We start from the raw sequence: 11,212 nt of genomic DNA on the forward strand, positions 1-11,212 counted from the left end.
GAAGGCTCCTCAAGCAACACTAGTTCAGGGTTCTTATCTGGAGACATTCTATGAGTGAACTTCTGGGGATCCAGGACCCCCTAAACTGTCTCAAAGTTCCAAATACACATATATTTCTGGGAAGAATTTAGAAAGGATCTGTGACAGCATCTCCCCCCCTCCCCCACGCCTCCCCCCAAAAAGTTAAAAGCCCTCGATCTGGTCTAACACACTCTTTTGGGAGGGGAAACTGAGGTTCAGAGAGTGGCAGAAAAAAAGCCAAAAGAAAAACCCAGGCCTCATACTACTCTGCCTGCCCCTCCAAAGGGTGAGGCAGCTCCTCTGTGCCCTTGTTCTGGTCAGAGCATGGGGTTCAGGGCTCAGAGCTCAGGGCTCAGAGCCCAGGCTGGGCCCTGCTCCCCGACCCCCTGGGGATCCTGAGGAACGTGCTGGCCCAGCTCCCTTTCCCACACTGCCAGTTTGGGCTATTTCCCCCCCAGTGACTCACACTGGCTGCTGGAGAGAGTGGGCAGCTGTTCCGAGCCCCCAGGGCCCAGTACAGGCCCTGACTTGCCCCCCAACTGTGCAGCCATATTTGGGGATTTTTCCTCCCTTAGGGAATCTTCCCTGCCTTTATCCCTTCCTCTTTTCTCCATCTCCAACCTCTCCCTCCCTGATGGCTCCTTCCCAGCAGCAAACAAACAGGCTCTAGTCTTTCCTATCTTTGAAAAAGAAGAAAGCCCTCCTTCAACCCCATGTCCTTCTCCAGCTCCCCTTCACAGCCAACATTCTTGAAAGAGTTGTGTACACACGCTGTTTCCACTTCCTCACTCAGCCTCTGCAATCTGGCTTCCTCCCCCACCATTCCACAGGAACGCTCGCTCGTCAAGGTCACCACTGACCTTCTTGTTGCTAAATTCGAGGGATGCTCGTGAGTCTTTATCTGACTTGACCCTTTAGCAGTGGCTGACTTCAATACAAATACTCCCTCCTACTTGAAATACTTTCGTGTTCTTGTTTTTCTGGACACTGTGCACTCTTGATTTTCTTGCCGTCTTACTGGTTGCTGCCACATGGCAAATTTCTCATCCTTTGCTTACTGCCTAATCAGGTCCCAAGGGGATCTCATTGGTTCCCGTGCCTTGGGTGTCCACCCATGTCAGAGACTCACTTCTCTCTTTCAGCTCTGATCTGTCTTCTCTGCCCTCCACCTGTCTCCTGGACATCCCTTCCCCCACCCCCCTCACCCTCCCCCCAGGTGCCCCACCTCACAGGAAACATGCCCCATACCTGCCTTCCCTCCTATGTTCCTTAGCTTGGTCATTTTCTTGGTCGCCAGGACCAAAAATCTGGGTTTTTTTTCTAGGCTCTTCTCTCTTTCATATTTAAGCAGCTATGAAATCCTGTCCTCTCCAGAACATTTTATTTTATGTTCAAGCTTATGTATTTATTTCGAGAAAGGAGAGAATCTTGAGCAGGCTGTCAGTGCAGACCCTGATGGGCTCGAGCTCACAAACTGTGAGATCATGACCTGAGCTGAAGTCAAGAGTCAGATGCCTAATGACTGAGCCACCCAGGGGCCCTCGCATTTAAAAAATCCCATTGCTTCTATTTCCATCGCTAATGAATGCCTGGTCCAACACCGTTGCCTTTCACCTGGGAGGACACGGCAGCCTCCTGACTGGTCTCCCTGTTGCTACTCTCTATCCCTTTATGTGGCCTGTTCCCCACAAAGCAGCCAGCGTTGTATTTCCAAAACATGAGTACGTCCCTCTGGACAGTGTCTTCAGCACCAAGCTCACCCTTGGCATGCACCAATCACAGTGCCGGGGACATTTCCCACCTCCATGTCCTTGCCTGGGTAACTGCTGCTCATCTGAGATTCACTGGGGGAACCATTCTGGGTCTCCTAGCTGGTTCTGTTCCTTCTCCACACAGCACTGGGGCCTCTCCCCTATGGACTTACCGAGCATTCACTAGCTCGTCTAATCTGCAGACATCCTACAAACTCCTGAGCCTGGCCATTCTAGGCCCCTGGGATGTCAGGATGAACACGACACAGCCCCTGCCCTCAGTGAGTCCACAGTGCGATGGGGGAAAACACATTCGTCAGGCATCAAGGAACAGATAAGCAGGCGCTATGAGAGGGGAAGGACCGGTGGTCAGAGGAGGCTTCCTTGAGAAGTGACAATTGGTGGATGTCTGAAGGGTAAGTGGGGTTGGGAGGGAGGCTATTCCAGGCAGAAGGAACCGCGTGCTGAAAGGTGGGAAGAGCGTTATGTGAATTGCTGAGGCGTGTCTAGTGCTTTCCATGTGCTTTTCTCTCGAAGACCAGATCGAGGCCCAAGAGGTAGAAGGCTGCTGAGAAGGCCTCGGAGGAGGCAGAGGGGAGGAGAAAGGGGAAGTTGGGTCAGAGCCCGGATGTGATGGGGTTTCAGGAAAGTGGCATCTGGGGTTTCCTCAGAGTCTGGAAATTCCACTGTCTCTGCTCCACCTTGAGACCCCCCAATTCTGAGATGCTCGGACGCAGGGGCCCAGTCCTCGGAAATCCTCTCTAGGCTCTCTAGGGGCTGTGCTTCTATATCTGAAGTGCCACATCCATTAATGGGTACCTGAGACTCAACAGCCCCCAATGTCAGGGTGCACCAACCACGAGCTGGCCGAATGCCCATTACCTGTGTGATCCCATGCAGTCCTCACAGTAACCCTTGGAGGCACATAACTCCTTCATCCCCCTTGTACAATGAGACTTCCAGAGCTTAAGGAACTTGCTCAAATTCCCACAGCTAACACGAGGCAGAATGAGGATTTGAACCAAAGTTTGACTGACATCAGACACTGCTTTTAACTCTGTGCTATATTAAGCCTGTCGACCCCCTGGTTGATCGGCTCAGTAAGGGGAGGAGGCTTTGTGGGGTATTTGCTTGTGGTTGGGGTGGCTGCCCCCCTCCCCCCCATATCAAGCAATGGGAAATGGTAGTACTGACGTCAATTGTTGCCATGACGATACAGCAACCTTTTCCCTGCCATCTCCATGGTAACCTGGGGGTCCATCTGTACTTCGCCCCCTCCTTCTAAAAGGGGTTCCTTTAGGGAGGGGCTAGCTAATAGGGCGCCTGAGAGGCGAGTCAGGGGAAGCAGTGATTCGAGCATGCCCCTTTCCCCAGATGCCTCCCTATTCCTTGGGCCCAGAGAATAAAGTTGGAATCTGGGGGTCCTGCTTTGGGGTCTAGGGACGGCTTTACCCTCGAGGGTGAAGGAGGCAGCTCTCCCTTTTCCACCTGGGGATTCCCCTGGAAATGTCCCCCGACCAAGTTCCTAAGTTCATGAGCGGAACTGCTGGGAAGTTGGCAGAGGAAAGCGAAAAGGGATTCCCCAGTCCTCTCCAAGGCTGGATATGGCCCAGCCCCTGGGGACATGACTGGCTTGGCTCTCTGCTGCCCCTTGGAGCCAGAGGTAGGGGCAGCAGCAGCAGCAGCAGCAGCCTCTCTTGCTCAAGTGCTACCTGTGCCAGAGATTCCTGCCTTGTGCTGTACATGCATGAAACCTTCCAGCAGGTGTCATTAACCCCATTTTACAGATTTGGAAATGGAGACTCTGACGGGCTAAGTAACTAGCCTAAGTTTGCACAGCTAGTAAATGGCAGAGTCAAGACTCAACTCTAAGACTACAATTTAGGCCAGTGGCTTTTCTGGAGGCTGCAGGGCGGGGGGCGAGGCGGGGAGGTCAGGGAGGAAGAAACAGAGAACAGGATGGAAAAGGAGAAGAGAAATAGGAGAGGGAAGTGACTCAGGATGGAACCTGTCATGCTCCCTTGTCAGCTACAGAAAAAAAGCTCAAATTCAAGGCCTCCTTGATCCAGCTTGTCTTCTGTTAACTCGTCACTGGATCCCCTGAATTCTGAGCTCTGCAAGGGCCAGGAATCTGTCAGAATCAAGCCTGGTTCTCAGCACCTGGTGTAGCCCAGAGAGGTAGGTGTTGGTAGAAGCTGACTGAACTGACTTCCTGGAACTCACCCTCTGCTTTCCTGCCTCCAGGCCTTTGCCGGAGAAGTTCCCTCCATCTAGTGGAGCTAACCAGCCCCAGGGTCTGGCCCATCTGCAAGGTCTGTGTTTGAAATCTTTGCATCACTCATATATGTGGGGTGGCTGGCAGCAAATCTTTTTTAAAGGAAAGGAGGATCGAGAAGACGGGAGAAAGGCAAATAGGAAGGATTTAGCGTCTTGGGGCTGGCAAAGTCCATAGAGATCCGTTGGTGCCTTTTTGGTAAAATTAAAGTTTATTTATTTATTTAAATAATCTCTACACTCAGCGTGGGGCTTGAACTTACAACCCCAAGATCAAGAGTGACCGAGCCAGCCAGGCACTCCCCACCCGCTTTTTTTTTTTTTTTTTTTTTTAAGCCAGTGAAGAAGGGACTTGCCTGAGTGAGGCTTTCCACCTGCTAGGCTATGTGAGTTCCAAAAGGGCCAGTATCTGTGTCCTTCAAGTTCACTCTGAATCCCCAGTGCCCTGCACAGGCCTGGCTGGTAGATTTGTATTGGCCGAGTGAGGGGCAGGGCCTGAGCTAGAACCCGGTGGCCTGACTCCTGGTCACACTGTCCAAGGCTCCTCAATGCCACAGAACGGAGTTGTCACCCTGGCTCCCGCCACTCTCTATCTCTTCTTTTCAGGCTTCTTTTCCTCCAGGTATACCTGATCTTTGCATAAGCTCTCTCTGCTCCTGGAATTTTTCTCCATCTCTGCCCATTATTTTCTGGTGATGCTCTCAGTCACCTGGCCATGCTTCTAACTCCAGGGTAGGCTCACGGCTGGCCCAGCTCATCAGTTATAATCTCCCATTTCCCTGATAATGGTAACTGGCCGAAGGAGTGTGCATGTGACTTAAGAAGGGCCAATCACTGCCCTTCCCAAGGTCAGGTAAACTGAGACTGGGAGAAAGCACTCTCCCTTCCAATTGCAGATTTCCAAACAGCAGCAGCCATGTTTCCTGCCCAGAGGAGATAATCAGGGATTAGAGAGGAACAAAAGGGGGCAGTCCTAGTGGGCCCAGCCAACATCCTGGTTCCTACAGTTCTTCCTTTAAGCTTAGGGATGTGGAAAGCTTATATCCTTCCCCAGCCACTTGAAACAATCCATTCCTTTTTGGCATAAGTTAACTTTAGCTGCCTGCAAAGGAGAGACCTTATCAATACAGAGGCCAATAATTTTTTTTCTCTCTAAACTTACAGTGGCCTCCTAAGGAGGAGGGGTACTGTTTCCAGGGAAGAAGGCCCTTTTTCTGCAGAGCAGCAGCCCAGGTTGTTAGGCTGAGTAGGGCCTGCCTGGAGTTTGTTGGGGATGGAAACAGCTGCATTACTCCACTTAATAGAGAGTATTGAGAGCCCTGGGGGCTCTCTAGGAATTAAGGGTGGAGGAGGAGAGGAATAAAGAGGAGAGTGAAACCAGCACTGTGGCCTGAAGCCAGGGATTCTCCTGGTGGGTGAAAGAGAAAGAGAGGCATGGAAGGGCTTTTAAGAACTAGGGTGTTTGAAGGACCAGGCAGTGGATGGTCAAGTCTAAAGTCCTCACTTCGAAGTAGACCCTTTCTTGGCAAACATTCTCTCCTCTTTATTACTATTATTTTTTCTAATGTATATCTTTTTTAGGGGCACCTGGGTGGCTCAGTCCGTTAAGCATCCGACTTTGGCTCAGGTCATGATCTCATCATGGTTCGTGGGTTCGAACTCCGCATCGGGTTCTGTGCTGGTTGGTGCAGAGCCTGTTTGGGATTCTCTCTCTCCCGCTCTCTCTCTGTTCCATCTGTGCTCTCTCTCTCCCTCTCAAAATAAATTAAATTTCAAAAAATAATAATGTATTTAATTTTTTTTTTAAGTTTTAATTTAAAGTCCAGTTAGTTAACCTACAGTGTACTTAGTTTCAGGTGTGCAATATACTGACATCCTGTTCTCTTGTAATAAGTCTCCTACATTTGGGACTGCCTGGGAGAGAAATTGTGTGGAGATCGACAATGGTGGTCCTTTTGGGTGACTGTGGAATTCTGAAGTGCTCTTGGGAGGACTGGGACTTCTATCCCATGTGGAGTAGGGGTGTTAAGTCATTTGTACTTTGATTTCAAGGGGCAGGAGACTGAACCTGACTTTTGGGTTACGTATATTTTTTCCAATATTAAAATAATCCAGGCTCATTAAAACAAAATTGGAAAGTGGAAAATACTTGTTCAGTTCAATGTCACACTTCCAGGCAGCCTTGGGTCATGGACCCCCTCTTCCCCCTACCCTCCCCATGGATGTAAATTTTAGAGTATTAAGTCAGAGGATACTGAGGAGTGTGCTAGCCTATCCACCTATCATCTGGGGGAACCCTGGGAAAGTCTCTCAAGGCTCAGTTCCCCCACCTATAAAATAGAAATGAGAAATCAAAATCTTTCTTTAAAAAAAAAATTGCTGTGGTTCCTAGAGTTCTTCTTTTTTAAATGTTTATTTTTGAGAGACACACAGAGCACAAGCAGGGGAGGGGCAGAGAGAGAGAAGGAGACACAGAATCCGAAGCAGGCTCCAAGCTGTCAGGACAGCCTGATGTGAGTCTAGAACCCGCAAGCTATGGGATCGTGACCTGAGCCAAAGTCCGATGCTCAACGGACTGAGCCACCCAGGCTCCCAGAAATCAAAGTCTTTCAAACGATTTCTTTCCCTATCTTTTTCTGGTCCCACCTCTCCTAGGAGAAATCAAAGCTCTAGATGGCCTAGGAGGCCCCTAATCCCTCCAACAAAGCCAGAGGTGCCCAGGGTCACAGAACAGCAGGTGGCAAAATCTAATTCCATCTTGGGAGAATTAAATAGGCCTAGTGTGGGCTGCCATTCTCTTTATTCTAAGTTGTCTGTCCAACCTCTCCAATCCAGAGCTTCTCGGGACCCCCAGAACGCAGCACAGCTATGCCAATTTCAATGGAGAACCAAGGAGAGGGATGAGAAGGACGACGGCAGGGGGTAAGGTTGCCCTGGAAGGGGTCAGGACCAGTAAGAAATGGGGGAAAGGCTTGGCGCGGACTGGGAGGGCGGACCTCTACGGCTAGGTCAAAGGGAGGAGACAGCCGAAAGGAAGGTGCTATTGGATGGGGCAGAGCAATTTGCGGGCCGATCGACGGGATAGACATACACGGCCAGTCTGGAGTGGAAAGAACAGTTTATGCTGTGCTTTATTAAAATGTGCATCATTCTTTTATTTTAAAATGTGCATCATTGTCTCGTGCTCGGCGCGCGCGACCTCAGCGTGGTGGCCCGCGGCGGGCCTCGTCCCGCCCGGCTCCCGGGGAGCCGCCGTGCGCAGGCGCCCTCAGGTGGCGCGGGCCCGGGGGCTCCCGCCCATGGCCAGGTAGACGTCGATGGGCACGTGCAACAGTGTCAGGCAGTGGCAGCCCGGGCAGCGTCGAAGCGGCCTGGGGAAAGCGGGACCCGGCCGATGCTGCTGGCAACGCGCCCAGGGAGTGCACCCGGGCCCCGCCGAAGGGGTTCTGGCGAGGCTGCGGGGCCCTGACGCGGGGGCGGGGACCTGGGGAGGGAAAGTGGATTCGGGCCGCCGGGAGCTTCGCGCGGCGGAGGGGGTCGCGGGAGGGCGCCGGTCTCACCTGACCGGGTTGTGCTCCGTGGCTACCGGCTCCGGGCTGTCCTGGGACTCGGGGGCGGCGGCAAGGCCAGGGGAGTCTCCGGCCTCAATGGGGAATCTCCGACCCTGCGAGGGCTCCTGGGCACTCATGTCCAGGCCCCGGGGCGCTCTGCGCGGGCAGTGGCGGTCAGGCCGCTCCCGGGCCGCCGGGCGCCCCCTGCCCGCGCCCGCCCCCTGGGCCGTTGCTCACCTGCCGGAGGCCGAGGCCGGTCCCAGGCTGGAAGCAGCTGCCCGACCCCTGGCCGCGGGAGGACGCTCCGGTCCAGGCGGAGCCCGGCAGGTGTCTGCGGCGCGCCACGGCCCGGGCGTCGAGGGGGCGGGCTGCATTGTGATCCGGGCCGCGGCGCGCTGACCTCACAGAGCCCGTTCCTCCCGTCGGGAACCTCCAGCCGTCCTGGGCTGCCCGGCACTCCGCGCCGCAGCGAGCCCGGGCTGGAGGGCCTTTGCCATGGCGCCTCGGCACTGGGTCGGGCAGGTTCCCCGCAGTCCGATCCGGGCGCAGGAGGCGGCGGCAAGCAGCCACGAGGCGGCGTCCAAAAGGAGCCTGTCATCCCTGGAGAGGCGCAGACGTCCCGGGGCGCCCCCGGGCGGGCTGCGACTCCCTGCCTGGCGCGGGGGCGGGGGCGCAGCAGGGACTTAGCCCATACTGGATTTGGTAGTGGTGATGGTGAGGACAGGTAAGGGCTCTGCCCATTTTGGCCAAAGGGTCACACAGCATTTACATCACAATTGGGCCGGAGTTTTAAAATGTCTGGTCCTCTCCCTCCCCACCACCCGTGGCTGCTGTGTCCAGACGGAGAATGTTCTAGCGTGGGGACGGCTGCGGATGAAGTCCTTGGGGGGAAAAGGAGCAGGCCAAGGGCGATGGTGGAGTAGAGCTGCCTCACAGAGGCAGCATGAGCTGAGAGGGTGACAGGAAGGAAGGAGGCGCTAGACAGCATGGAGGACTTTCTGCTCTCCAATGGGTACCAGCTGGGCAAGACCATTGGGGAAGGGACCTACTCAAAAGTCAAAGAAGCATTTTCCAAAAAACACCAAACAAAAGTGGCAATTAAAATTATAGACAAGATGGGAGGGCCGGAAGGTGAGCTGGGGCCCCTTTGGAGAAAGGGAGGGCTGGTTGAGGTGGGTGGACACTTCCACCAGTGGGAAGGAACATCCCCACCTCCCCTTTAGTCTGCAACCAAGGAATCCCAAGAGTTTGTGGCTCTGGTGGAGGTCAGCGGGGAACAAAAGGATGCTGTGAGTCCAGGAACATCACACCCTCCGAAACCCAAAATTTAAGTGGCAGTTAGTGAAGGGTCCTTAGAACCAGAAGCCCAGCCTGCCGGCCTTCCCTGTTCTAGGAGGGGGACAGAGACAGGCAGAGAGACCATGGCCTGGGCTGGTGGAGGGCAGGAGCTGTTGCCAATGCAGTTAGGGATGGGAAAAAGGAAGACCGGGCTCATGGGAAGAACTGTGGTTGAGGGGGCAGGGGTGTGAGGAGATGGCAAATCAGGCCTCATAACTGAGATTCAGTGTTTTTTTCTAAAAATCCCCAAAGCACTTTGATATCCATGGTCTCACAGGCGGCTCACAACAGTCCTTGAGGATGGCCTGGAGTAATTCCTTTGAATAATATATTAACTACAAAAATAATAGCAGTGAACATTCTTTGCAACGTCCAAGTAGCTAGACATTTAAGACTGTTAATGGGAACCAAGGCACAACACCCAGACATGCTGGGCGGAGAAACTGGAAGGAGGGGACAGGAGTGAAGGGTTATGCCCTCCTGGACTTGAGATCCCATCTCTTTTCTCGTTTCCTCAGAATTTATCCAGAGATTCCTGCCTCGGGAGCTCCAGATTGTCCGTACCCTGGACCACAAGAACATCATCCAGGTGTATGAGATGCTGGAGTCTGCTGACGGGAAAATCTACCTGGTGATGGAGCTGGCTGAAGGCGGGGACGTCTTTGACTGTGTGCTGAATGGGGGGCCACTTCCCGAGAGCCGGGCCAAGGCCCTCTTCCGTCAAATGGTCGAGGCCATCCGCTACTGCCATGGCTGTGGTGTGGCCCACCGGGACCTCAAGTGTGAGAACGCCTTGTTGCAGGGCTTCAACCTGAAGCTGACTGACTTTGGCTTCGCTAAGGTGTTGCCCAAGTCACGTCGAGAGCTGAGCCAGACGTTCTGCGGCAGCACAGCCTACGCCGCCCCCGAGGTGCTGCAGGGTATTCCTCACGATAGCAAGAAGGGCGACATCTGGAGTATGGGCGTGGTCCTGTACGTCATGCTCTGTGCCAGCCTACCTTTTGACGACACAGACATCCCCAAGATGCTGTGGCAGCAGCAGAAGGGGGTGTCCTTCCCCACTCATCTGGGCATCTCAGCCGAATGCCAGGACCTGCTCAAGCGGCTCCTGGAACCAGACATGATCCTCCGGCCTTCAATCGAAGAAGTTAGTTGGCATCCATGGCTAGCAAGCACTTGATAAAAGCAATGGCAAGTCCTCCCCAATAAAGCAGGGGGAGAAAGCAAACCCAAAAACGCGCTTCTAAAATGGTGATATATATTTTACACTTTAAGTTTACTTGTGTCCTAAAACTTACCTACACCTTCCCCGGCCTTCTCTCTCTCTTTCCCTTGAAATATCTTCGTGGAACCACAGGGCCTCATTCAGACTTCCCTTTTATTACAGCTAACAAGTGATTTGCACACAGGCGTTTTAACTAAAGTTAATTAAAAACAGACCCCAGAATCATACATGTACAGGGGGAGGAGAGGAGAAAAATGACCAAGAGCAGCTGGAACCACTGTTGCTGCAACTTCCTTTCCGAATAAAAGCAGAAGCGTTGGGAATGCAGAAGTGATCTCTTGACTCCTTGTCTTGGTAAGAGGCCTATTGGGAGCCCTATCCCTGCCTCATCCCAAAGTCTAAGCTGTCTGAGATGAGGACCAGGGGTTTCCTCAGGACCCAGACGTCCCCCCAACTTCCACCATCCCTGCCCCTTCCCCGGGCTCCAAGCAGAAAGCCACGCTGCGCACTGTGTTCATCCCGCCCCGACTCCAGGGCAACTGCTGTTGGGGACAAGAACGGACCCCCAGACACTTTCCAGCTTCTGTTGAATCTCTTTAATGCTGTTAACGGCAAGTCTGGAAAAGGTTCAGGACAAAGTTCTTTTTTCTTTCTTTTTTAATTACAAAACTAACAGCTGTTAGAATCTTTTTTTTTTGTTTTCCTTTTTTCTTTCCCTGGCTACAAAATACTCTGGGGAGATGCATTATAATTTAAAATATATAATATTGCACAAACAACCAAAAAGTTAATTAAACTAAAGAAATAATTACAAAGAGAAAAACCCCATCCCATCAAAAAAAAAAAAAAAAAAAAAAAAAAGATTCTCTCCATCCCACCCCCCTCACTGAAGGTTTCAAGTGGAACTGACCACCACTCTCTTGGCGTACCTGACCACAATCCCTTTAAATCATTGGTGAATACACCAGATTATGTACAAGAATCACCAGAGCAGCATCATGAAGCACCAGGGTCTCCAGGGATTCCTGCAGCCCCTCAGTCCTCCAAGAGAG

The 11,212-nt window shown here is 52.8% G+C and overlaps 2 protein-coding genes and 1 long non-coding RNA gene across 4 annotated transcripts; 2 read left to right on the top strand and 1 right to left on the bottom strand.

Moving 5' to 3' along the window:
* The first annotated feature begins 1,528 nt into the window (after positions 1-1,528).
* Positions 1,529-7,143, top strand: LOC122226047. The gene is made up of 3 exons (XR_006205463.1): positions 1,529-2,188; positions 4,017-4,084; positions 6,882-7,143. It is a non-coding gene; the product is annotated as an uncharacterized LOC122226047 (long non-coding RNA).
* A 9-nt stretch (positions 7,144-7,152) lies between these two features.
* Positions 7,153-8,116, bottom strand: FAM229A (family with sequence similarity 229 member A). Its single transcript, XM_042948681.1, has 3 exons — positions 7,835-8,116; positions 7,607-7,753; positions 7,153-7,417 (listed from the first exon to the last, which is right to left on the bottom strand). The coding sequence occupies exons 1-3, from the start codon at positions 7,969-7,971 to the stop codon at positions 7,315-7,317; spliced, it is 387 nt and encodes a 128-aa protein (XP_042804615.1). The 5' UTR covers positions 7,972-8,116; the 3' UTR covers positions 7,153-7,314.
* Positions 8,117-8,149: 33 nt separating this feature from the next.
* Positions 8,150-10,171, top strand: TSSK3 (testis specific serine kinase 3). Of its 2 annotated transcripts, none has more exons than XM_042948680.1 (2): positions 8,150-8,321; positions 9,454-10,171. In XM_042948680.1, the coding sequence occupies exons 1-2, from the start codon at positions 8,309-8,311 to the stop codon at positions 10,113-10,115; spliced, it is 675 nt and encodes a 224-aa protein (XP_042804614.1). In that variant the 5' UTR covers positions 8,150-8,308; the 3' UTR covers positions 10,116-10,171. The 2 variants fall into 2 exon arrangements, with proteins under 2 accessions (XP_042804614.1, XP_042804613.1); XM_042948679.1 differs by lacking the exon at positions 8,150-8,321 and adding an exon at positions 8,383-8,728.
* Positions 10,172-11,212: the final 1,041 nt, after the last annotated feature.

Source organism: Panthera leo, chromosome C1, assembly GCF_018350215.1.
Source record: "Panthera leo isolate Ple1 chromosome C1, P.leo_Ple1_pat1.1, whole genome shotgun sequence".
NCBI classification, from domain to species: Eukaryota; Metazoa; Chordata; class Mammalia; order Carnivora; family Felidae; genus Panthera; species Panthera leo.

What these genes read in the sequence shown, in the direction of transcription:
- FAM229A (XM_042948681.1), bottom strand. Translation starts at nt 7,971, where the DNA reads ATGCAGCCCGCCCCCTCGACGCCCGGGCCGTGGCGCGCCGCAGACACC. An exon ending in CCGGCCTCGGCCTCCGGCAG is followed by an intron (nt 7,754 to 7,834) that starts GTGAGCAACGGC and finishes CTGCCCGCGCAG; the next exon opens with AGCGCCCCGGGGCCTGGACA. An exon ending in ACGGAGCACAACCCGGTCAG is followed by an intron (nt 7,418 to 7,606) that starts GTGAGACCGGCG and finishes CGCTTTCCCCAG; the next exon opens with GCCGCTTCGACGCTGCCCGG.
- TSSK3 (XM_042948679.1), top strand. Translation starts at nt 8,584, where the DNA reads ATGGAGGACTTTCTGCTCTCCAATGGGTACCAGCTGGGCAAGACCATT. An exon ending in CAAGATGGGAGGGCCGGAAG is followed by an intron (nt 8,729 to 9,453) that starts GTGAGCTGGGGC and finishes TCGTTTCCTCAG; the next exon opens with AATTTATCCAGAGATTCCTG.